Below are 24,506 nucleotides of genomic sequence, written 5' to 3'. Positions count from 1 at the left end.
TTTGTTAGCTTCATCTTCTGTGTAGACAAAGGGAAGAGATGTTGTGCTCTTCATAAGGCAGGGCCTGCACTGCCTTGTCCTGGCTGGCTGATCATTGCTGGGATGGGGAGGAAGAGTGCAGGAGTTTCTACTTCTAATGCTGTGACCAGGAAAATACTTCTTAAGATGTTTGACTTCTCACATGTCATTTGAACTTACCTGGCACCAGTGATGAGACCAAACTTTCCAAGGTCAGCCATGTTCCTATCCATTACTCTGGCTTGTGCCCTTCTTACCCAGTGTGTATTTCACTTTATTATGCAGGAAGTGGCTCCACAGGTCAGCAACAATCACATTAACCTTATCTAGGAAAGAAATACATCTGAAGTTAGGCAGCTGCTTTTTCTGATGTTATAGAGGCTTATGATATTTCTTTGTGAGTGCAGGTAAGAAATGATTAATATATTCTTACCATTCCCAGACGGCACAGCTCTTTCACTTCTCAAAGTTACTGTCCCTTGTTCAGCCTCAGCCTCTACCTAGTATGGCACTTTAAGAATCCTTCCCTAATGACTGCCTGTAGTATCAACTGTGTTGCCTAGTTTTGACATGCTGATGTAATTTGGGGAATTATGAAGGCCATAACTTCCCAAGACAGCCATCACTCTTATGAACCCTGCAGATTCAAACTACAGATCAGTCAGGTGCCTCTTGCTGGAACACTTTAAAGGTCAAACTGTAACGTAAATCTCTTGCAGTGATCCTTGATTTACATCATCTCCAAGGTCTCACTGTGAAGCTTCAACTTCTTCAGGGACTTGAAATGCCAAGCGTATTAAAGTATGTTGCAAAAGAGCATTGGTTCAGGGGAGGAACTTAATTTATGATTAAAGCTAGTATTTGCATTATGGATGGGTAGTTTTATCTCATGTTAGCACACGTAGAAAGTTACCTTTTGGAAAACGTAGAGGCTTTCCGTTTGTAATGAAAGCTCTGCACTTCTGAGTTATGATTAGCATAAGATAATTGCATCCTTTGTGCATTGAACATGGGTGTTGTCAGTCATGATGTTATTTTTGCACAGAGAATGATAAACTTGGTAATATATCTTCCCTCTCTACTTAATGTGGCAGTTGTGAAATGTAATGCATTTTGGCACTGACCATGTAACAGCATAACTAAAATCATATTTTGTTCAGGATGGAGTATGCAGGAGTATTGGATAGAATGAATGCATCCATTGATCTTTCCTCCTGCTTTCTCTTAAAGCAGCTGGAGAGATTCAAAGAATTGTTCCCTGAGACAGGGATTGCATTTGTAACTGTGTGATGAGTACTGTTTGATGAACAAACACATGAAGAACAGCCTTTTTTAAGATTGTCATGTATATCCACTCAGCTGTATATATCTGTCTACATCAGTTTGGTCTTGTCCCAGCATAGTGAACAAATTAAGCTTCTTCATGTAATCAGGCAGTTCAAACAGTAGTAGTCTACCTCAAAAGCAGGCCTATGGTTCACTTGAAAGAATTGTGGGGTTTTCTTCCAATCCAGGTAGTAAATTTTGAATTTTTATATTCTGTAAGATTACAATGCATAGTCAGTTCATCATAGTTGTCATGACTGGAACACGTCACTATACTTTTTACTAAATTTGGTCAATGTGAGGCATCAGATAACTAACTTTATTATTGTTGTTGTTGTTATATGCTAGCACAGTCATAGGCAGTGACCGAGCTGTTGGGAAGGAGACTGCAAGTTCAGCTGGTACTCTTTAATCTAGCCTGTCTCTGACAGGTTAGAGATTCCTTTTGGATTCAGTTCATTTTAGAAAAAGGGCTAGGGGATAATTTAAGACCAGATCCAAAGATTTCCTCTGCCGAGTAATGTAGTTTCTAGGACAGAAGTTTAGAGTATTTTTAAAAAACAAATGTGTACCAGTTTATCTGTCTGCAGTTACTTAATTAGGTTGTGATCTTTTCTGCAGATTCAAGGATTAGCATAAAGGAAATACTTGCCAAATCAGTACATCCATAGGTAGAAGACACCAGTCTTCTCCTTTGTGTACTACATTCAATAACTCATTCATCAATTTTTCTTCAGTGGCAATTATTTACTTGTGTGGTTTGGCTATTCTTAGATTTTCAGCAGTTATCTTCTAATTTCAACCTGCTCCATGACTAATGGCATTGGCATCACTTGTTTGCCATTTCATGAAATTGCTACTAAGCTTTCTTTATTGTGATACAGTGTGTAAGTAATGATGAAGCTCTTACCAAGGGCAACTTACCTGCTTCATGAGCTCTGTCAGTAGAAGTGAGTGAGGCTGTATTTGGAAGCTTTCACTTCTGTTTTGGGTACCTGTTTTACCTTCCTTTACGCAGGCTTGCTTAGATAAAATCCTGGCCAAGTGTGATAACATGAGCACCTTTCACGGTGCTCTAGTGCTTCTCTTTATTTTCTGCAAGATGTAATTATATAAAAAATGATCATTCTCTTCAAACACAACAAGCGCACGTCTTTTGGCAACCCAGCTGGCACTCCCTTTTGAGGATATTGAAGGACAGGGCATATGGGCAAGCAGCCTCCATGTGTGAAGAAATCAAGACTGTTACGGAGTTACAGGGGCAGAAAATCAAGAGAAAGGGAGGCAGAGACAGTCACTTCTTGTAACACTGATCCTTGTTAGACAAATACTGATTTCTATAAGGTTCCTGGAGAGGCTCCAGGTCATTACCCTGCTGTGGAACTTCAGCCAACTTCAAGTGGCTGGAGGGTTCAGGAAGCCTTTTTGTCATCATCTGTCTTCATCTACTGGTCTTACTATGGCTCTGCAAATTAGCCATGTGGCAATGATCTTTAAGACTGAGCAGGCATTTCACCAGGGAGTAAAAGGGAAGGCCTCTGAAGCATGAAAGAAACATATCTTATCTTTCTGTGATACCTCTTGGCACGTCTCCAGAATTTAGAAGAATTTAGACAGGTGTCTATGAGCCTGGTGATCAGTCTTTCTAGTTTCATTTATGGTTTGTTACTTCCTGTATTAATTTCCCTTGGCTGTGCTGTACTATCATCCACAAAGCATGTCTGTCATACTGCTCCTTCAAAAACTTAGAGTCTGTAAGGCATTTATATTCTCATTATAAAAAGATCATTTTTAAAAATCATATTCTGTATATTGTTCTCGTGATATTTTAGCAAATTTGGCAAATCATTTGTATTGGTAGTCAGACATGACAGCTTGCAAATGGATTGATAGCTGTTTGAAACAACTGATACTGAGGAAGCCTAAATTAGATCAGATGTATTAGGTTGGATAAGGATCAAAGCCCAGACAGACCATAAGTATGTGCAAGACGATGACTGGGTAAGGAAATTTCTAATGAAGAATTTATCACATAAGTTTTGCTGGTTTATCAGTTCAAATGGCTTGCAGAATTCTTGAATGTGTTTGTTATTGCAAAGGTCTGGTAGAATTCTCTGGTAAAATAGTCTTTAGCATATGGATAGCTTGTGAACTGAATACTGCACAATTTAGACTGTCTGATTAATTAATTGGCTGATGTTGCTGCTTCTACAGTGGCACGTAGTTTCTGTTATTAACCTAAACATGAAAATGAAGATGATTCCTTGGAATATACTTTTAATGTAATTAATACAAAAATGGATGGTGGTGGAAGAACAAATTCCCACAGTTACTGTGACTTCTTTCAGGCCAAATACAGTCCAGAAAAGCAGAGACTTTAGTATTAGCTTTACCTATAAACATTTTTTCAAGGAATACTCATCACTTTCTGCAGACAGTGTATTTCCTTAATAGTCTTCTGCATAATAAAATCCAAGAACCATCTAGAGCAAACAAATGACAAGGAAGTTTTTCAGTTCCTTTTTTTGGTGAAGATTTTTTTTTCTGGCACAGAACTGGTTATCCAAAAATTAATTTTTCTGCTTGTTCAAATGAATGTGAAAAATGACTGAAGAGCTTACTCTTAGCTTCCCTCAGGGGCATGTTCCAGGTTTTTAATTTTTTTTTGTTGTTAACTTCACTAATCTGATGTTCCTTTATTCTGTCTGTCTTTTTTTTCCTCTCTCCTTTCTCTTTTTTTCTCTGAGTCTTTCCAGACAAAGAGACGTTTGTGAAATAATAGCTAGCAAACTCCTATTTCCCATTTGTCTTGTATATATCTTTGTTGGACCATAGGCCTGATTTCAGGGTAGTTTATTGTTGCCTGAGCTGCCTGGTTACGTAAAGAAGATGAATTTGTTCTTACATTAAATAAGGAGTAGGAGTTAGACTTAACTCCTAACAAGCAGAGTATGTAAGACTATGTATGTGGATGACCTCTAATAAATTTTGTTGTATCTCTGTAATGATATAAAGTTGCTCTCAGGAACAACTGGAAATTCCTTGGATGGTGGTAAGGAGTGTCTTTGTGCCTTTGTAGCACACATCCTTCTACAGTAGCTCTGTCTTAGTCCCTGTCCCATCTCCCCTTCTTGAACTCGTCACTTTTAAATTTTCCATCCCTTTTTAGAAAGGGGAATGTTTCTAAAGAGAATGCGTCATGGCTAGACTGCTATCTATGACTGAGGCTGTTAGAAAAACAGACAAAAATTAGACAAGCCTGTGATACAAAACTTCTTTTCTCCCTGTTTTTCTCCTAATTGTACTATTAAGTGCAACTCCTCTCTACCAACAAAACCGGTTTATTTAGAAGTGTAGTGATAATGGTTTGTTGCAAATACCAAGTTCCCTTTTGCCAGAACAAAAACTCCTGGGCTTCTCATGAACTCCTATACTTGAAAACATTTACAGTCTCTGGAGCAGCAGTAAGTTTGTCTGAGAGTTGCTTTTAGCATCTGTCTCTTGCAGTGTGTTCATATATTGGAAAAACTCCAAGAACAGGGAAGGGCTCGTTGATGGAAAACACCTTCCCAGCCACGCAGGCTAAACCATGTTCCTCCACGTTAATACTTACAGCAAACTGGAGCACGGCTTTTGTGTTCCAGTGAGCTACACTGGCATGGATGCACAATGTGTTATGATGACTTCCGCCAGATAAATAGTTTTAGTATAGAATCACGTAGTGCAGCAAAGCATGTTATTGTGAGGCTTTAAGGACATTTTTCTCTTGAGTTAATGGCTTCCAGAAAGAGAAAGACTATAAAGATACAGTGTAAATGACAAATTTTAACAGGAGGATGCAATACCTGATTTAGGTGGAGGATGACTGGGTCTGGGTAAAGATTACTAATTCATGATAAAAACAGGACAAAACAAAGCAACTAAGGCAAAGAACATGAGTAAAAACACTGGAGTCACAAATGAAGTAATGCACTTTCCGGATCGAGAATATGGTAGCAGATCACGGTCTTTTTATAAAATGCATGTAGTTTTTGTTATTGACAATACAGTGCAACCCCCCAGTCCTGGAACAGGAGTGGGGAAGGGTGGGCAAGTGAAGACAAAGATGGGATATGACTTTTGGTCTCCTGCTGCACAGGGTCGCCTCATGTTTCACTGTAGGCACTGGCTCATTCGTTCTCAAATTACAAATCTTTTAGTCAACTTCCAGGTCTCTCAGAATTCAGGAGGATGAAAAGACAAAATCCCCATAATTGGGTTAGATTTAAAAGCAGAAGACAAGGTAATTCAACCCTCCACCACAAGCTGCAATAATGAAAGTGGCTCCAATGAAATATGAACAACAGTGTGCCTGTTCCTTTAACCCCCCCCATCCAACCACAGCAAACAAGAAAAAAATCTTGAGCATAAGCAGCTTTATGTAGATTCATTAAGGCCTCAAAATTTCTTGATGATAACTGAAATCAGGCATGAATTGTAAAAGACCTATTAAATACTGATTTAAAGGCCATGTAAAAGTCTTGGCTATGGCATGGTACCACTGTTTAGATTTGTGCACTCAAAATGATCAGGTGTACTTTTTTGTCAGCTAGTTTTTGCTCTTTTGATAGTTAGTGCTCTTTTCCAACATGTACAAGTTATTCCTATTTTTGACTTGCATACGCTTAAAGAAAAAGTGTGATACTATACAGCAGCCACTTTTGACATGTATTCTGCACTTTGCATTTAAATATTTTAAAAGAAAAAGTGATTTTATAACTTGCTTACTCTTTGTTTTTATTTGTTTGCTCTTCAAAGTCAAATCTAACGTCTTTTGAGATGCTGGCATGTCCTTAAAAGAGAACTTATGTTATAATCAGACTTAAAGTATTTGGGAGACCAGAGTGATGCATTTCTTTAGAAAGCCATTTCACCAATAATTTGATGTTTCTCTAGATTTTCCTTTAGCTCAGCTAAAAGTAGATGCTTAGAGTAGGCCAAGGAAGATGGCTTTTTCCTGAAAAAAGTGGGTTTTTTCTAGGTTGATAGCCTAATGCTGTTATTTCAGCTCTTGAGACATTCAGGAGAGGAACATCTACTAATTACATCAAAAGTAAAGACAAAGAACTAGTCCTTTTTTACATCTTCTAATTTTGCAATTTGTGCTTACAGTATTAATTTTATAGAAACAATTTCTAGAATTAGAAAAAAAAATTATTTTTAGGAACAATAAGTCCATTTCTGAATTTTCAGTCTGAGGTTATTGCTGGCTGTGTATTAATTTATTTAAAGTTTCTTGGAAAATATTTTTGTGAGGACAAAGTTTTCTTGAGTCTAATAGTATGCCTGCCTGCTGCTTGTCTGAGTAGTGTGTTAGACCTTCCATGCATGCCAGCAAAGAAGGAAGATAAAAGATTAGAGATTAATGGCAGCTGTTTTAGCTGGTCTGCTCAGAAGAGCCACTTGTTCCTTCTGAGCCAGAATGTTTGCTCATTACAAATACCTGACTGAGAATACTTATTTGGTACAATACAGCCCAATATTGTGGTGTACACAAACAAAACCCCACTAAACAAACAAAAGACCAAAACTCTTTCTAAGTGCATCTATGTAAATGCAAGGGAAAATGGGATATCTGGGGCAGGGGAAGTGTTGTTTTGCTTTGTTGTATTTTTTTTTCTTTTTTTTTTTAGTTTCTTGGATCATGACTTCTCTGTAAATATAATTCCTTGAGCCATAGTACAAGATTAATTTTGTTCAAAATAAAGGCAAAAAGAAAAACTGCCTAGCTCCCAACAAACTCTACATTTCCTGACCTGCTATCTGTCCCTTGCCCAAGAATTTTTGAAGATTTTTGGGTGGTAGGGGGATGAATGCCCATCTGTGACTTTGCCACACCTTAATTTTTTAGCTAAAGTTACAAATTAATTTAGATTTTCCCCTCCCTCTCATCTGCCTTTTTAAGTTTTCCAACATTTGGAACGATTTCCCTTTCATACATATGTATATTTACTTTCTTTTTCTGAGCTGGTGGGTTTTGTTCGTTCTCCTTCTGTGCTTCTCCAACTTTTCATTCCTTTTATTTCCTTCACTGTTTATTTCCCTGAACTGCTTTCTATCTTTCTGATCCCTTTCAGTAAATTTTAGCTATCCAGCAAATCAAAGCCAACTGCAAATATGCTTGCATCCACAGAGCAGCTGTTGTAAAGAAACTTAATTTTACTTGAAGGAATTGATAGAAACACTGCCAACCACCCAAGCTAAACCGAAGTCTGAGATGGTGGTCAGATGGACTTTTCACCAGAGCAAAAAGGAAGAAAATGTCCTGCCATTTGGGTTATTAATGTACTATTCTTTACTAATTTAGAACTGCTGAATATATATTTATGCTGTCTGTGAGGGCTACAGAAAGAAAATCTATGTTTCATAGTATGCAGGACCCATGTGCCAAGCACATGGCCAACTTTTACTTCCTTGTATTAATCTAGTCTTTTTTCCCCAAGATCTATTAAAACTTGGCATGACATCAACCCTTGCTTAGGGGTAATAAAACCAAGAAAGCAGTAACTAGGATAGTATTATCTTTTCATAAAAACCTCCCGAGTTTCATAAATTTTCTTTGACAAAAGAAAAACAGTTCTGGCTTTGTTAGATTTATGAAGCTGATGGTATGAGACATCCTTTCAAGGCTTCCCTCTTTGGCCAGGAAAAGGCTGATGGACTATGTAGTTAAAGACTTAGGGGCCTTATTAATTACAGTATCTTGTTGGAGTACCTCCATTTATCGTAACTGTAGAACTGGCAACCATCTAATTTCATACTGGCCTGTTTTTAAGGTATGGTTTGTTGTCATTTTCAGTGTTCTCTGTTTCTCTGAAAAATACAAATGTAAAATACTTAATATGAATGCTTAATTTTTGCAGCAATTGCCCCTGCATATATATTCTTCCTAAAAATTGCAAAATGGGAAGCTGCAACATTTTACAGCTTCTGATGCATGTGCAAGTAATCTAATGGATTTGTGGTTTAGTTAGAAAATAGAGATATTTAAGCATATATTTGGAACACACTTTACAGAATAAAATTCTCCTGTTTGTTATTTTTAAAGTAGAAGTACTGAATCCTCAACTTAAAGAATGGATTCCTTAGACTACACTTTATTATCTCTTAAAAACAGAAAATGCATTATCTTAAAAAATGAACTGCCTCCTGCTCTTACCTTCTCCCAGTTCTGAAATAAGGAATGGGTGAAGAAGTTGTCAGGCGGTAAACAAGTGTTGAGCCCTCGCATTAGTATTGTGAATAGTACAAGTTCCTCAGCTATCCTGATTTTCACTGAACTTTAAGCAGCCCAAGGTTGGGAACCTGCTGTTGGAAGTGCACCTACCAAATGAGATGTCTGTTTGGAAAGGGGAAAAAATTGTCTAGGAGTATGAATGGGTATTTTGCTATTTGCATATTAAAAGAAAGTGCCAAGGGGTATTCCAGACATTTATCTTCTAGGATGCTGAGTTCTGTGATGTTCCTAGTAAAAGGAAATTATATGAGTCTACTTAGAGCCTACATTAAGCCTACAGAGTGTTTGGGGTCTGCTTTTGGGATCATTTTGTTTAATGCAGGAGTTCACAAGAAGCCAGGCACTCAGGTCAGTTTGATGTGATACCCATACCACTGAAAAGTGACGTATATCTTTAGCTCTCTTGCTCTCTGATCCTTCCTAGTGCTGATGAAAGCAAAAGACATTTTCTAATGATTCATGGCAGCTGCTTTGTATCATCAGCTCCAGCAGTCAGTCATCAGATCCTGTGATACACACTGTGCTGAGATTGCCGATGCTATAGGTGAACATCCGCAATATGCTCCCCCCCCGCCCAGTGTTTCCCAAGAGTATGGTTTTTTGCATGTACTGCACACGAAGGAGTCTGGGAATAGTTATATTGCAGATTAACCTTCCCAAAACCTTTCCCACTCTGGCAGTCGGAGCAGACGTTTCCAAAAGAAAATATCTGTACAATACCTGAAGAATGATGAATATGTCTTTGCTAAACAGCCATACGTAATAGTGTATTTACCTACACATATAAGTGTGTTTTGTATGTAAGGAGGAGGAGGAGGCTGTATGTGTTTTCTATGTATGTAGGAGGGCTTTGCAGTGCAAACAGGTGGCAGAGATGTTGATACTTGTGACTGGAAACAAGTGTGCAGGTGATCCCATCACATCTAGGTTTTAGCTCTGTAAAGACCTATGTATCAGTTCATCAGTAATTTCACACTTGAGAGCTAGCTTTTGACTGCAGTTGTTGACTAGTAGGAAATTGACTGGTTTATCATGAATTTATTATTGAATTCAAGTTTTTTCCTGTTGTGAGCCTTTTGGTTGGTTTTGGATTTAATCTAGCCTTAAGTCACAGTTTCCTTTTGTTTCCAGTCGTCCGTTTCTAAGCTGGTAAGTCTTTGTTAATTTGGAGCACACTGTGTTCAGTCTTATTTGTAAAAAATGGGGAAAAAAAACAAACCCCAAACATTGAAGTCTGTCAAGCTATGAAGGCTGTGAAACAAACAGCCACCAGGGAAGATGTCTAGCAGAAATATAATGATCATGCTGAAAAGCATTTTTTCAGCAGAAATAACGTCATTCATTGGGATGCTTCTAGGATAAAAAGAAGCCTTTCTGTTTTCTATAAGGGAGTAGTCACCAAGTAGTACATGTGAATTATGCTTTCAGAGGTCTTTCTCCAGCCTACCTGCAGCAATAGAGTGTCAGCCAAAGCAGCAGCCAAACAGCTAAATAGAGTTTTTTGAACATATTCCAGTTGGTGAATAGATTTAGGCTTCAGCTTGCAACTAAGGTGATTTTTCAGAAATCTGTTTTCTTCAATGCTTTTTTCACAATGTTGCTGCATGACTTGCATTTTTTTTCATAGGCACAATTAATTCCAAGTTGTAACAATTTAAAAGATCTTAAAATTTATTCCAGGCTCATAGGTTTTATGCAGCTGTAACCTCACTAATTACTGGAATTACTCGCAATGTGTAATTTAGATTTGCTTCTGGTTAGCAGGAGAATCCTATGTTGGACTTTGTCCTACACTTTTTAAGAGCCTGAGAACCCATAGAGGTAATGTTAGTATAAGAAGTTGCAACACTAAAGCAAATGAGAATTGTGTGGTGATTTTGATTAGATGTGAACCGCACACTAGTAGAGAATCAGATCCTTTAATCCAAAAGTTTCAGTGCTTATTTCATCCAGTGCTGAATAAGTCAGTTGATCTCATGGTGTCACCCTTCTGTAACACAAGTACGTAATTATAGAGCAAAATGCGATTTTTATTTTAAAAGAAAAATATTAACCAACGTAATTTTTAACAACAACAACAACAAAAACCCCAAATGCTAGCAGGATACAATTTTCTATTTTATTAAATTGTCTGTTTCAGTAAGTAGAGGCTTCTTACATATCTGAAGTACTCTTTTTTTTTTTTTTTGCAAATTTCTGTTCATTATGTGGAAAATCATCAAACAAGTGGGGGACAGAGTCTTAGTAGTTCTTGATGTGAGGAACTTTTTTCTTGTCTGTTCTTACCTTGTCAATTATCTATAAGCAATGAAAACTTTCTGAAATTAGATGTTATAATCTTGTACTACAAAGCATATTGCATGCAGCACAATGACTAATTTTGCTAGAAAAAATAATTAATGAGCTGGAAACTTATGGCTTCATGACCAGTTATTACTCGATTACCTTTGTTGTGTGGAAACAGGGGATTTGCCAGATCACATAAGAATTTTACAGAATACTTCTAAAGAGTTAATTTTCTAAACCAGAAGAAAATTACAACCTAAATTTTGTTGGCTTTGTACATTTTAAATAGCATTACATTCATATTTTGATTTTTTCCGTTTTTCTTTGTGTAATACAAAGTAACTACTGTTTTTAATAAATTATTTTCCTGAAAGCAAAGAATAGAAGTTTAGTCACAATTTGCAAATATTTTTGCACCATCAATCAATGTATAATTAATGATATAGTCCTTATGTGATACTACGTTGCCTACATTTACTAGGAGATGCTGAATTCAGCTTCTGCTCATGTTTGACATTGATAGGCACATACTAACATTGTTAAAAAGAGTCAGTAATGTGAGACTACAATGTGACCCGCCTAAAGCCTCCCAAAGAGTTTTTTTCACAGCTTAATCCCACTCCAGACAGAAAAGTAATCTCTGAGAGTTAGTAGTTAGCTTAATTAGGGAGCTGGTGTGCTAAAACACAGGCTGTGACCCCTGAACTAGCCTCCAGCCTCTTGGAAGGCATGTGCTGGTCAACTTTGGAAGGTCTGGGAGAGTGGACCATTGTGGTTCACGTGTGATGCACCTCTGTCCCTCGTATCTGCAGCTGAAAAAACAGACTGGCTTTGTCCTGAGGTGATACAAATATACTTAAGCAATGACCTCAGGGAGTTCTAGCTGTGTTTTGCAAACTGTATGTAGTATTCAGGATACTTTTTCTGTAACACAGCAGGGAACGTGTTAAAGAGCCAGCCATTTCGACTGAACTGGGCTTGGATTTCACTGGAGAAGGAGAACTACGTCATAGATGAGAACTCCAAATATCTGGAGGTGGCCATCAGACGCAGAGGATATCTGCAAGAAACCTCTTTTATCAGTAAGTAAATCTTTAATGTTTGAAGCTTCTTGCACCAGAAAAGGCAGCTGTTAAGGAGGTGTTCCATAGTTGCTTGTTCCTCTGTTTACATAATAAATATCTAATAATGAGAATAACAGTGGTATAGACTTTATTGCTCAGATGTCGCTATGTGTTTCGTTTTCCACTGCTGCCACCCAGAAATCTGAGTGAGTATGTATATTAGTAGATATAAGAACGAATCAATAAAATGAACTTCTGCTGTTTGCCCAGTGTATTTTTCCTGAAGTCACTTGCCAGACAACAAAACAGAAATTGGGATACTCTGCTTTGTTTATTTTGGCAGGAGGATGCATTTTGTAACATGCTAACTTTAGCTACAAGTAAACAAGTAAGTTCTTGAAGTAGCTGGTCTCTGCTTGCAGAACCAAGTTGTGGAGAAGTCAGTTACAACTGCTTACTTTACAAGGGCAGTGTTATGCTGGCCTTTGACCTATGAGAAAATCTGAAAGCTACTGGAAATTCTCGAAGGGTCGTCTGCTAGCAGAGGTGGCAAGTATAGAGCACACTGAAGTTATGAGTGTGCTGTCATGGGAGAGCAGAGTACCCAATCGTGACAGCTCTGCAGAGTAAATAGGAATCATAGAAGTCTTTGCACCAATGGAGCGACTCAAGAAGCACTGAGCAGAAGGGTCTTTTTCTCTCTGATTTAAAAACAAAAAGATTTAACATTTTAGGGTTTTTATAATTTAAACCCAGGTATGACAATATTTGCTTTGCACAACATAAATCTATTGGGCTATTATCTGAGTATTACTTAAATCAGGAATTTAAAACCTAAGCAGTTCTGGAATAGAAAAACTGTGGGAATTCAGGAACTAAATCATTCCGGAATGATCTCATACTTCACAGCCTTCAGAAGCTCTTTGCTAGCCATCAAATTCCAACAAACATGTAGGCCATTGGCTTGAGAGGGATTAATCATTCTGAACTGGGGGGGTAAAGTGACTCATAATTACTGGTCTTGAACCTTAATAAAAAGATGCTCATATATTTGAGCTAATGCTGCATTGAAACCCAAAGGCAGTAATGAATTTCAAAACCCCATGGTGAGTTACAGATCTTTGCTTCATTACATCCACAGCTGGATTCTGCCAGTGTGTGTGCACCTTTGATTAAAACAAACAAGAAACCTAGGTATAAAAATATGCAGGCTTAAAAATGTGTAAGAACTCTGTATTTAAAAAATCTTGAGTACCTTCCTATGATATATTTTTCTGTATGATACAGTCTCACTTAAAAAAAAAAAAAAAAATTTAGTCTTTGTGCTGCATTAAGTAGCAAAAGCGGAATGAATCCTTATGTCAGCTGTCGCATCCTGCACGTGAGTTTCCAATAAAGCACGTTCACATTTTTGGATATGCAACTACCCTCTGTGGTTTTTGTTAAGATGAGAATGTGCAGTCTTTTAAACTTGTACAATAAAAAGCTTCTGCTTGGATAATACCCCAGCAGAGAGGATGGATATGTGACTAAGTATTGCAGTTTAGAGTTACACAAGGAAGAAAAAATGGGGGTGGGAAAGAAGGAGCAAATTTGCATAGTGTGGTGGACCTAATAAATCCTGAGAACATTGTTCTGTCACACTGAGCTGCAATTCCACATCAAATGTCCAGTTTTTTACTCACCTAGCTAGGAGAGCATCTGCAGAAGCAAGACTTGGACAGATGGCAAAAGTCTTTAGGACTTATTCAGTGTACAGGTAAAAGTGATAAAAGAACTTCCCAGATCTTAAATGTGTTTAAGTACAGTACAGATACAGAGCAGTAACAGAAACTGTAAGCACAAAGTATTAAAAATACAATGATTAATTTCTCTTTGAAAGAGTTGAGCAGTGGAGTTGGGTTTTGGTTTCTTTTTTTTTAATGTGGGTGGCTAAATTTTGCCTTCAACGAAGCCTTGAACACCTAAACTGGTATAAATAAATTTCTTAACAGGCTGATATATCTTTTCTGAAGGCATAACTGGAACACTGTTTCCACAAATTTTTATATAGATGGGAAAATTGGCCCTGTTGAACAATTCTATCCAGTCATATTTGATAAATAACCTCATGCCTTATTAACTTTGTTGATTCTTGTATAGGTTTTAAGTGCCCAGCAGGTGAATGGAATTTTTCATGCAAATACAATTCTTTATGCACACAAATGTTGGCAGGACCCTACCTTAACTACCTATTTTTTTTTTTATGAGCTATGCAACAATGTTAGAGAAAGTGTGATATAACCATCCTTATTTTTTTCTGAAGGTCAGTAACTGCCAGATTAGCATTTTAAAACTATTTTTTTTGTGGTGGTTGTTTTAATTTTATTAAAATACTGAAATGCATGGAGAATAATTCCTCTGAATTTTTATGCAGGTATTGGAACCAAAGATGGTACAGCAGTAAAGGATAAAGACTTCAAGGGGAAATCTCAGAAACAAGTCCAGTTCAATCCAGGACAGGCTTTGGCTACCTGGCGAGTGAGGATATTTGCAGACAATGAATACGAGGCATCTGAAACATTCCAGATTGTTCTGTCTGATCCGGTTATGGCTGCCCTTGAGACTCCAGCAACAGCAACAGTTGAAATCGTGGACCCTGGTGATGGTATGTATCACTTCTCATTCCCTTAGAATTTGTGATTAGGTGCAGTATTATTCACTTGCGGGTCCTGTGAGTACTTGTATACCTCATCTGTCTTTGATCTCTTGTGGTTCATCTCTGTCTTAAAGCTTCACCTAGCTGAACAAAGAATTTGTATTTCTTATTAAATCTCTTCCCTAGCTAAATTGATCCTGTGTATAATGTCATAGAGGTGTTCAACCTTGGTCTCCTTCTCTCATCATGTTTTTCTTCAGTATCTACAGTGTATATTCCTCAGCTGGAATATAGAGTAGAGGAAGATATAGGTGAACTGCTGATACCTGTTAGAAGATCTGGAGATGTCAGTGAAGAGCTGATGGTCATTTGTTCTACACACGAAGGTATGTCATATAGCAGGCAACAGATCATTCAGCATCATATTTGTGTTTAGGTAAGTAAAAGAGCAAATCCAGTAGTTGTTAGTCAGCAAGTACTGCCAGTAACTTCAGTAGCTGGAACAAGTGATTTTTGCAGGCAACTTATGTGTGTCTAGTTCTCTGCTTAAAGAGTGTTTTAAAGTCCAAAATGTAGGAGTGTGTGTGTGTGCACGCACATATATATGTATACATGTACGTACACATATATGTGTGTACCTGTGTAGGTACATGTATACATATATGTATACCTTTTTTCGAAGAGGCACCATTTTTTTATCCTGCAGCTTTTCCTGCTGAAGAGGAAATGCCTGTCCCTGCAGTGATTGTTTAGAGGGGGGAAAAAAGGATTCTGCTAGTCTTAAGCCCTGTACCTTTCCTGTTGTTGAGGATCTGACTGATCATTGCACCTTTGTATATACCCTGAATGAGAACTGAGGTCCCCATTGTGGGGCTTTTCCTGTTGTCAGTGTTTTGCTTTTTGACTGTGTAGCTGGAAGAAGCCAAGTCAGGGCTTCAGCTGATTCAGCAAGAACTAATATTTCAAAATTGACACACTACAGGCATTGAATATCACTTTTTGTTTTAACATAACTGACACAGAAGGCTGCATGAAGCAATGATCTGTCTTAATAATGCTTTTTATCTCATTTGTGAATCTGTGTTATCAAAGAAGGCGATGTACGGAGTTGGTCATGAACCACAGACATGTAGATTTAGAACTAAACCATTTCTAAAATCAAATGAGATTGGGGGTTTTGGTTAGGTTAGAAGCCAGCTATAAAGTTCAGATCACCACCCTGTCTTCACTTGGATATTCAGAGATGTGTGAATGTAAGTTTGTGGTCATGCGCTGACTTTCAGCGTGGTGATAGTCACTCAAATACTATAGTTAATACAGACAGGTAATTGATAATATGATTCTTTCTTCAACTCATTCGAAACTTAAGATTTCCAAATACAGTTCTTGACTACAAAATAAGCCTGTTATAAACTGAAAAAGCGAGATGGCAGAGGAGAGAAATTATTACATATTGTAAAAATACTAGATATTATTAAATTTATCAGATAACTCTTAATCAAAACTAAAATGTGTATTCAAAAGTATATTTAAAAAAAATAAGGTAATGGGCATTTATAAATGAAACCAGGTTTAAGATAGAGGAGAGGCTAGCATTTATCCTAAGCAGTGAAATATTAAAGCTTTGATTGAAGAAACTGGCTTTCATATAGAAGTCTTCTATCACCTAGTCATAGCTTGAGATACCAGCATTCTGTACGCTTCATGGGCAGGGAAAATGGTGGGTCATCCTCAGTTCTGTGGCTTACTTAAACTTCTGGTTCAGAAAATCCTTTTAACATCTTTTGTTTCTATTATACCCTTACCTGTAAGAGTCAGCCTGAGTGGTTGGCAGGAATCTTCAGAGTGTCAGGCATTCAGAGGTCATTTGTTCCTTCATCAGTGACTTATAAGGGCTTAACAGAATTTTCCCCTCTTTTGTTGTCTGTTGAGGCACAGAAAATCTTACCGAGTTACTTAAGATTTTCTGTCCTTGTAGGTTGTCAATCTGTCTGGCCTTAATAATGCTAACCATTTATCCAAATGCACAATTGCTGTAATTGTTGTCATGATCTGTGTTTTTCATAAACATCCTGCAGTAAAATAATTTTTCTCAAAGTTTTAAACATGATAAGCACGGTAAACATGACACTGTCTCTCATCTAATCTTTCTCAGCCTGCTTAATAAGTGTCTGACACATTACTAGCCCCTGGCCATGGTAAAGGAAGGTAACCAATTCATGTTGTGCGTACTTAAGACCTCTGAAAATCAGGCCCCCAATGTACTCAGAATTACGTGGCTTAGAAGGGACCTTGATATCTGCTCCTCAAAGCAGGGGCAGCTGTGAGGTGGGACAGGGTTGCTCAGGCTTTTGTCCCCTGAAAATCCCTGCGGACTCAGGGCAGGCTGCTGAGGAACTCCACTTCTAACTGGCCTTCAGGTGGAGTACAAACTATTCACCACCACTCTGATCCTGGTGATATAGCCGGTTTTCACCCATCTAGCAGTGCACCTAACCAGGTAGTAACATCCCAATTGGCTACAAGGATGCCGGTAGTGCAAATCCACAGCAACTCCTAGGTTCATATTGCATTTGAGCCTTACTTTGTTTTTAACAAGTATTTCACACAAATGAACAGAGCAGAACTAAGAGGGAGTGATTTTTTCCCCCCACGTTCTAAGAATCACCCAATGAGGTAAATGTGAAGTTCAAATTCGCATTCATTTGTTCAGGAAGAGTCCTCATCCTAAAGTCCCGGTGACTTTCATAGGCATTCTGATCCATGGAAGAGTAGTGTGTAGAAGTGAAAAGGGAAAACATCTTGCCATTTTTCAGTGCAAATGTTACGAAATGTGGTCAGTTGTGTGTGATTGTTAAATTGGGTGTGGCTCCACATCCTCATCTTTCAACAGCAAAACCTGTTTTGGGGTTTTGCCCCTTGCCTCTCCTAACTGCTCTTGGACTCTTCTTCCCTCACAAAATTTCTTTTTATTGTGACTGTTGAACTGCTGATGGGGCTGTGCTCTACATAATTTGTATCAAAGCATATTTTTGAGAGGTGCTTTTTTTTTAATTAGTTGACTCACTTCTCTCACATGGTTGAAGTGCAGACCCACAAAAAAGTTGAGTCAGGATAACTGGAGATAATAGTGAATTGGGAGCAGGAATGGTTTCATGAGGGTGCTGGGTGATAATAAGAGCCCTCTGAGCCACTTTGCTACTGGAGAAGTTGTGATTATAAATAGGAAGAATTTATCGTGCTTCACTTGTTACCAAAGCACATTTATTAGTCAGTTCCAGCATAAAACATTTTTTTCTGTGTTTTTTGCATTTAAAGGGCAGTTGTTCTTCCACTTCTTTAAAGTCCTGAGTCCCTCTAATTCATTTTTTGTCCTCTGTCCTCATAGGTTCTGCTACTGGCACAGTACCATCCACTGTCTTGTCTTACTCTGACTACATCTCACGTCCTGAAGATCATAGCAGCATTGTTCATTTTAATAAGGATGAGACTGAGAAAATCTGTCGTATTATCATTATTGATGACTCCCTGTATGAGGAAGATGAGACCTTCAATATTTCTCTGAGCATGCCAGTGGGTGGCCAAATTGGCACTGAATTCCCAAGCACGAAAGTAATAATCTTGGCTGACACAGATGATGGTAAGTATGAAGAAGCAATTTTGTTTTGCTGGGACTTTCCTCTGTGGAAGTTTTACTGATAAAATAATCTCTTCCACTGTGTTTTTGTTTTTTAAACAGTTGAAAACATGAGTCTAGGATTTGCTTACTCAGTAGAAAAACTGGCAGAACACACATGAACTATGTTTAAGATACAGTGTAAATATGTATCATGCACTTTGGCTTACACTGTTTTGTTATTGCAGCAGGAGTTGAGGATTAGATTTTATTTTCTTTACTGGCATAGGACTAGATGGCCGTTTTATTACTCTGAGGTAGGTCTGTGAGGGTTAGATTTACTGTTACTGTAGCAGAGTCTGTGGATACAGTAGCTTACACAGGTATATGATTAGTTTTGTGACAATATTATAGATGAAAAAATTTTTAGGCTATCAGATAAAGCTAAAGAGTAGAACTAGTTAATACAGGCTAATTTGGCGTGCACAGTAATTCCCAGTGTGTCAAGATTAGTGCACTTTTAAGGTATAAATGCAAGTCTTCCTTTTTTATTATAAAGTTGGAGACACACAATTCAATTCAAGAATTGATACTATTGGACAGAAGCAGAAGAAAAGCCGTGTACCTTACTGTTATACTTCTGCTTGTTCTTTTAGTCTCTGTCTAAATCTTTCTTGCTAATCCAGTCTTGTGAATATAATTATGCTGAATAAGGCAGGAGTTTTGTACTGAGATCAGGCAAATCCATGATATACGATAGTGGTCAGGTTTCGTATTTAAGCTACACTGAGCTGATTCTTTGGACCTTTTGATTAACTTCATAAATAATGAGAATTTGGGGGCTGATTTCTGTGTTCTGTAATAAAATGTAATTTTCACTCTGTTATATGAAGAAAAGCAAGAAGCTAAAGATCTAGGAGAGTATTTCTATTAGCTACTGTTTATTTCTACCCTTTTGTATGTATTGCAGAAGTCAACTAGTCAAAACAGACACAGTCAAATTGATGAGGGGAAAATGTTGTTTCCTCAAATGGAACATAAATGGGCCAAAATAATCACTGGTGTAATTCCTCTGGGGCCAAAGGATTTACATCAGAAGTGAATTTGCCATAAGAATGAAGTTAATAAGAGTACCATGATCTTCAGCTTGATGAGATTTGTTGAAAGGCTTCTTTATCCTTTTCAGAGAATAGGGAGAAAATAATGCAAAATCAAGCCATTGTGGCAAAGAAAGAGTTGTTTTCCTTACCAGGCTCAATGACCAGATTTTTATTTTCATGGAAAACAAAATTATTTATTATCAGCAGATCAAAACTGCTTTCTATGCAGTTTTTAATAGGTAGAAAATTATTTCATATATATAAAAAGCTAAATTACTATATAGATAATTATTTTATATTAATTGACAGAAAATTATCATGCTCCTTCTTTTCAATACAACTTTGATAGGTTATCATATATTCACTTGGTTTTTTTTTTGTTACAAAGCTTTCTACTGCAAAATACTTAACAACCTATCATCCGATAAATTCAGAGTAATTCTGAACTCAACCTATGTCATATGGAAAGATAGCCAGGGCTTAAGCTCAATTTGTTAAAGAGTGTGCTCTGAAATTAAAAGTCGCTTAAGAATACATCACTTTGTAAGATTATTTCCGTTTTGAATAAACAGGCAGGGAACAGGTTGCCACTCTATTTTGATCTGACCTGGAAGTAGACTGCTGGCATTGGATTGATTGACAAGAAACTGGACAACTTTCTCAAATGTGTAAAATTTAAGTTTCAAAGAGTAAAGTTTCACCAGTTTTGTTTTTCTGCAGAATGATACCTTGATCCACCAAACATTTCTAATACTTACACAGTATTGTAAGTGTATATACAGTGGATAAGTATATATACTTACCACTCCTACAGTAGATAGTCCTACAGTCCATTAAAGTGAAAAAGATCTCATAGCCATATGCCTGCTGGTGTCTGAAAGATGAATGCTTTGGGGTTTTTGTTAATACTGGGAAAAACAGCTTGTTTAAACAGATAAAATTTCCCATTGTAAAGTGCAATATGCTAACAGCTGAAGTATGCAAACCAAACTTGGAATGACTTTTAGACTCAGCAAAGGAATAAGGCAATAGTAAGCCTGAAAGTGCCTCTTTCCAACTAGAAAAAAGCTGAGCACAGCTTTGATGCAGGATGTTGACTGCATTTGTACAATCCTTTGGTCAAGTTAGTCATGATGAGGTGCACTGTGATGCCTCTAACAAGGACTAGAGAACCCTACAAGGAGAAAAAGAAAGAAATTGAGAGACAAAGATTAAAATATATATTAATAGAATTATTCCCAGCATTAAGGGATAACAGTAAACCTGTGTTAGCCAGCCCTAGAAAAAGAAAAGGAAAATGCATAGTTTTTTTATTAAGACCTGATAGTGTTCCAAAACTACTTGTACGGATAAGTGACCATACACAGCATAAATTAATGTTGATTCAGGCCATGACTAGCTTTAATATAAATGAACCTGGAACATGATACATATTTTTTGCATTTGTAGGCTTTTTTATATTACAAATTTTTACAAAAATGTCCATAATACTGGCACCACTTCCACAGTTTTAGTTTTATGAACTGCTTAACAGTTCAAATAAAAAGTAGGTAACCCTGCAGCAAAGTACTAGGCATAGTTCTTCATGTGTAATGACCTCAGCTCTGAGGTCTGAACCCCTTTATTTGTAAGTGCAGATGATAAAAATATAGCTGGGATTGAGTAAAGGGCAATATAGCAGATAAGCTTGAATAATTACATCATAAGTACTTAAATACATACAGAAGTGTTAGGACTACCTCAATGCAGTTAATGGAGGTTTTGTTGATAGCAAGATAAGGCCTTTTGACAGTGTGCAGCTATGACCACGTACAGAGATACATGCAGTATGAATGTGTTCCTTGCTATGGCAAGCAACACAGGAAATACTCCTCACCCTTTTTCTAAATAAAAGTAATTTGGGAATGATTACTTTGCTCTTTTGTTTACCCATGATGAGATTCTGTGAACACTCTCTGACACAAATACAAAGAAAGCAGGTTATTGCTTGGTATTAATATTGGTATTGCTTAACATTAGTAAGCTTTGAAGTAACAAATATATTTCTTCTCAACAATTTAAAAAAAAAAAGAAGAACTTCTGGAGAGAAAAGGCTTGGGTTTCTTAGGCCAAAGAAAGCTGTATGTAAATGCTACTACTTTAATGTCAATCATTTTGGTGCTGCCGCATATCAGTGGAAGTTGAAGAATTAGTTATATTAAGTGATCTGAAATGTTTTTACTCACATTAAGCTTTACAGCAGGAAGGAAAGCCACTTAAAGTGTCATCAGGGAAAGCAGTCGGGTATGTTGTCAGAGTTTGTGTTAGTGGAACTACTGCTGTTTAAATATTTATACAGAATGATTCACAAAGCATATAACATACTTCAGAAAAAACATTCTATCAGTAAAGATAATGTTGCTGTAAGGTGAGATAAATACCAGGCATTCAAACATTATTAAATTCTCTTAGTCGCTATTCCCATTTTGAAACTCCAATACCAGAGCACAGGGAGGAATGGAAATTATTTTTGTCTTGCTGGCTCTTCTGTTGAGATGTCTTAGAAGAGCTTCATAAAACTTGTGAGATCACTGGTATCCATGGTGCTGTGTGTGTGTGAGGCTGCAGGAGAAAGCAGTTTCTTGGGTTTATTGTTTCAGGGTTTGAGGTTTCTTACATATATTCTGCTTAGGTCTCCCTCTCTGAAGGGCCTTACCTTGCTGCATTTTTAAATAAATGTTTCTGCATAATGACCTTATACTGGAAAATAAAGCACACATTATAGTGACTTTTTTTCTGTGAAATGCATGAAAATTTTCAGTATTAGTTCTGTACGTGGGACTATTTTCATCTCTCACATTACAACTGTAGAAACTTATCCCTATTTAGCATCTGAAGGATTCAAATTTCCACCATCTCTACTCAGCTGTGATATGGTTTGTGCATTATATGGAAGAAGGCATTGATCAAAGCTTGAAGTATGGTTTGAGGCATATGCCCAGGGATTCCTTAAAGAAAAAACTCTTTGTAAAGAAAAGAGTCCTAAAATTTTGTTGTCAGTGTCATAAGGAGAGGCCTGCCACAGACTGCATCAAGTGAAGATCCATAGCTCCTCATAGAGTCATGTTACCTGCCCATAAAAAACAGAAACAACTCATGATTAGGTCTCAAGAGCCTTCAGAGTCACCAGTTTCATATATCTTAGTGCATGAAAAAGTTTAGAACTTTAAATATCTCTAAAACTAATTATTACTCCCCATTCTCATAGCATCATAGTAACGTTTAAATGAAGGGAAGAGTTAGTTCAAGAATTAAAAAGAAACAGTGAGTTAATAGTCAAGACAGAAAGTCTATCCTTTGATCTAGGGTGTCTCCAAGCCAGAGAACAATGCAGATTTTGTAGTAGACCCTTGATGGTAAGCCAGTAAACTCTGAGTTGTGTATCTTTTTCCTATAACATGTGTACCTGGGAGCACTCTGTCCCTGTCTAGCTGAACAAAGGGGCCGGTTCTTCAGTAAACAGCTTTGAAGAAATAGGTGCAAACAGCTTGTGGTTTTCTAAGCAAGCGAAAATGCACATTACCTCTTTGCTTGTGTGTTTAAATGGCATCAAAGGTAGAACAGGTTTCAGGACCACAGCTTAAAAAAAAAAAAAAATTGGCTGGCTTTCCAGGCCAAACTAACACTTAGACCTATTATTTTATAAAGAAAAAATGATTTTAAATTAATAGCTTATGGCATTTCATGATTGAAATCACTATTGTTTACTAAAGATTACCAGTTAGCTCAGATGCTGTTCTGCTTTCTTAGTTAAATGTTCAATGATTAATGTAATGATTTCTTTACTGACCATCCTAAAGGGGAAAGAAAAGAGTATAAATACATGAATGATCTCCACTTCTAAAATGGCTTTTCTTTTTTTCCTTTTTTTTTTTCTTTTTTTTGACTTGATGTATCAGCTTTTACAGTCCTAAATAAGGTATCTTTAAAATACATTGCCTTGATAGAATTTAAAGGGTACAGAGGTTTTCTTTGGGCCCCATAATAAGAATGGATTGTGTTTCAGAGGCAAGTGATTAATTCCCTGTAATAATTGAGTCACAAGTGTCATCTTCCTTGAGGGCTGGACCTTTATGTTTAATAGCACATTGACTGATGTTTATTATCCCTACTGTTTTGGGGAGAGTAGGTGTATCTAGATTGGGCATTCAGAAACTCTGAAGACACAGAAAATGCTGTTGAATATTTCACTGGTCACAGTATCTAAGGAACAATTTTCTCTCATTGTACTATATTTATATGGGAAACGTTCATCTGAATGATTTAAAAAAAAAAGAATTATAGAGATACTTTTTTTTTTAACCTTATTTTCATGCTTGTGCTGGAAATGAACAAAAGTATTTGCTTAATCAGTAATTTTCATTGTTAATACAATAATATTGAGAAACTTTGGATCATTGCAGCAAGCATTTCAAGTGCTCAGCAGAATTATAAAAAGCTTAGCACAATTTAAGATGACAAATTACAGTGATTATAATAGAAATGGGAAAGATGACTGTAATAAGAATGGTATGACCGATGATTGCATTTCCCTAAGCCATATTTCAAAACAAAAAACTTGTTATCAAAAGGAGCAGCACTGAGGTCTGAAGTTACAACGCTACAGTTCATATAGTTGTAGACACAGTACGCACGTTCAAGGGGGGGAAAAGTTACTCTTCCAATTAAGGAGGCTGGTATTTAAAGGCTAATTCAAGATAGTTATCATGGACTGCAGTAAGCGTAACTGCCTGGTCTCTTAAAACTTCAAAAGAATTTACAACCTGTACTTGAAAATCCATTAAACTGTGCCTAAGGGAAATTGATGGACTTCTGATATTTGAAAGCAGATTCCTATGTAAATAGAGAAAATTAACCAGTCTAATTCTTAAACTAAATTTAGAATCTTGGACAGTTCTTCCAGAGGGGAAGAAGGAATGGGAAAGAATAGACAATATTATATTACAAATATTTTTTTAAATTTTAAAAAATATCAGTAATAATTGTCTTTTAATTACAAAGATTCTTGATTAGTCTTGCCAGAGTGAATACTTTGCAGTGATCAGCTTCATGAAATGTGGCCAAAATTGTAGCAGTTTTTGTCAAATTGTGTTTTTCCAAATGATTTTTCCACTCTTGGTGGGGGACCCCAATGATTTTTCTG

At 37.0% G+C, this 24,506-nt stretch overlaps 1 protein-coding gene across 1 annotated transcript in view; it reads left to right on the top strand.

Annotated features, from left to right (window-relative positions):
- FREM3 (FRAS1 related extracellular matrix 3) overlaps positions 1 to 24,506 on the top strand; it is a 79,850-nt gene that overhangs the window by 29,869 nt on the left and 25,475 nt on the right. Inside the window, exons 3-6 of the mRNA XM_052815341.1 lie at positions 11,842 to 11,988; positions 14,387 to 14,617; positions 14,869 to 14,994; positions 17,997 to 18,248. Of these exons, the coding sequence (XP_052671301.1) occupies positions 11,842 to 11,988; positions 14,387 to 14,617; positions 14,869 to 14,994; positions 17,997 to 18,248 (756 nt within the window). The remainder of the gene's footprint in view (positions 1 to 11,841; positions 11,989 to 14,386; positions 14,618 to 14,868; positions 14,995 to 17,996; positions 18,249 to 24,506) is intronic.

The sequence above is a fragment of the Harpia harpyja genome, chromosome 2, assembly GCF_026419915.1.
Source record: "Harpia harpyja isolate bHarHar1 chromosome 2, bHarHar1 primary haplotype, whole genome shotgun sequence".
NCBI classification, from domain to species: domain Eukaryota; kingdom Metazoa; phylum Chordata; class Aves; order Accipitriformes; family Accipitridae; genus Harpia; species Harpia harpyja.
The sequence above is the reverse complement of the archived record's forward strand: the minus strand, read 5'-3'. Positions and strand labels throughout refer to the sequence as shown.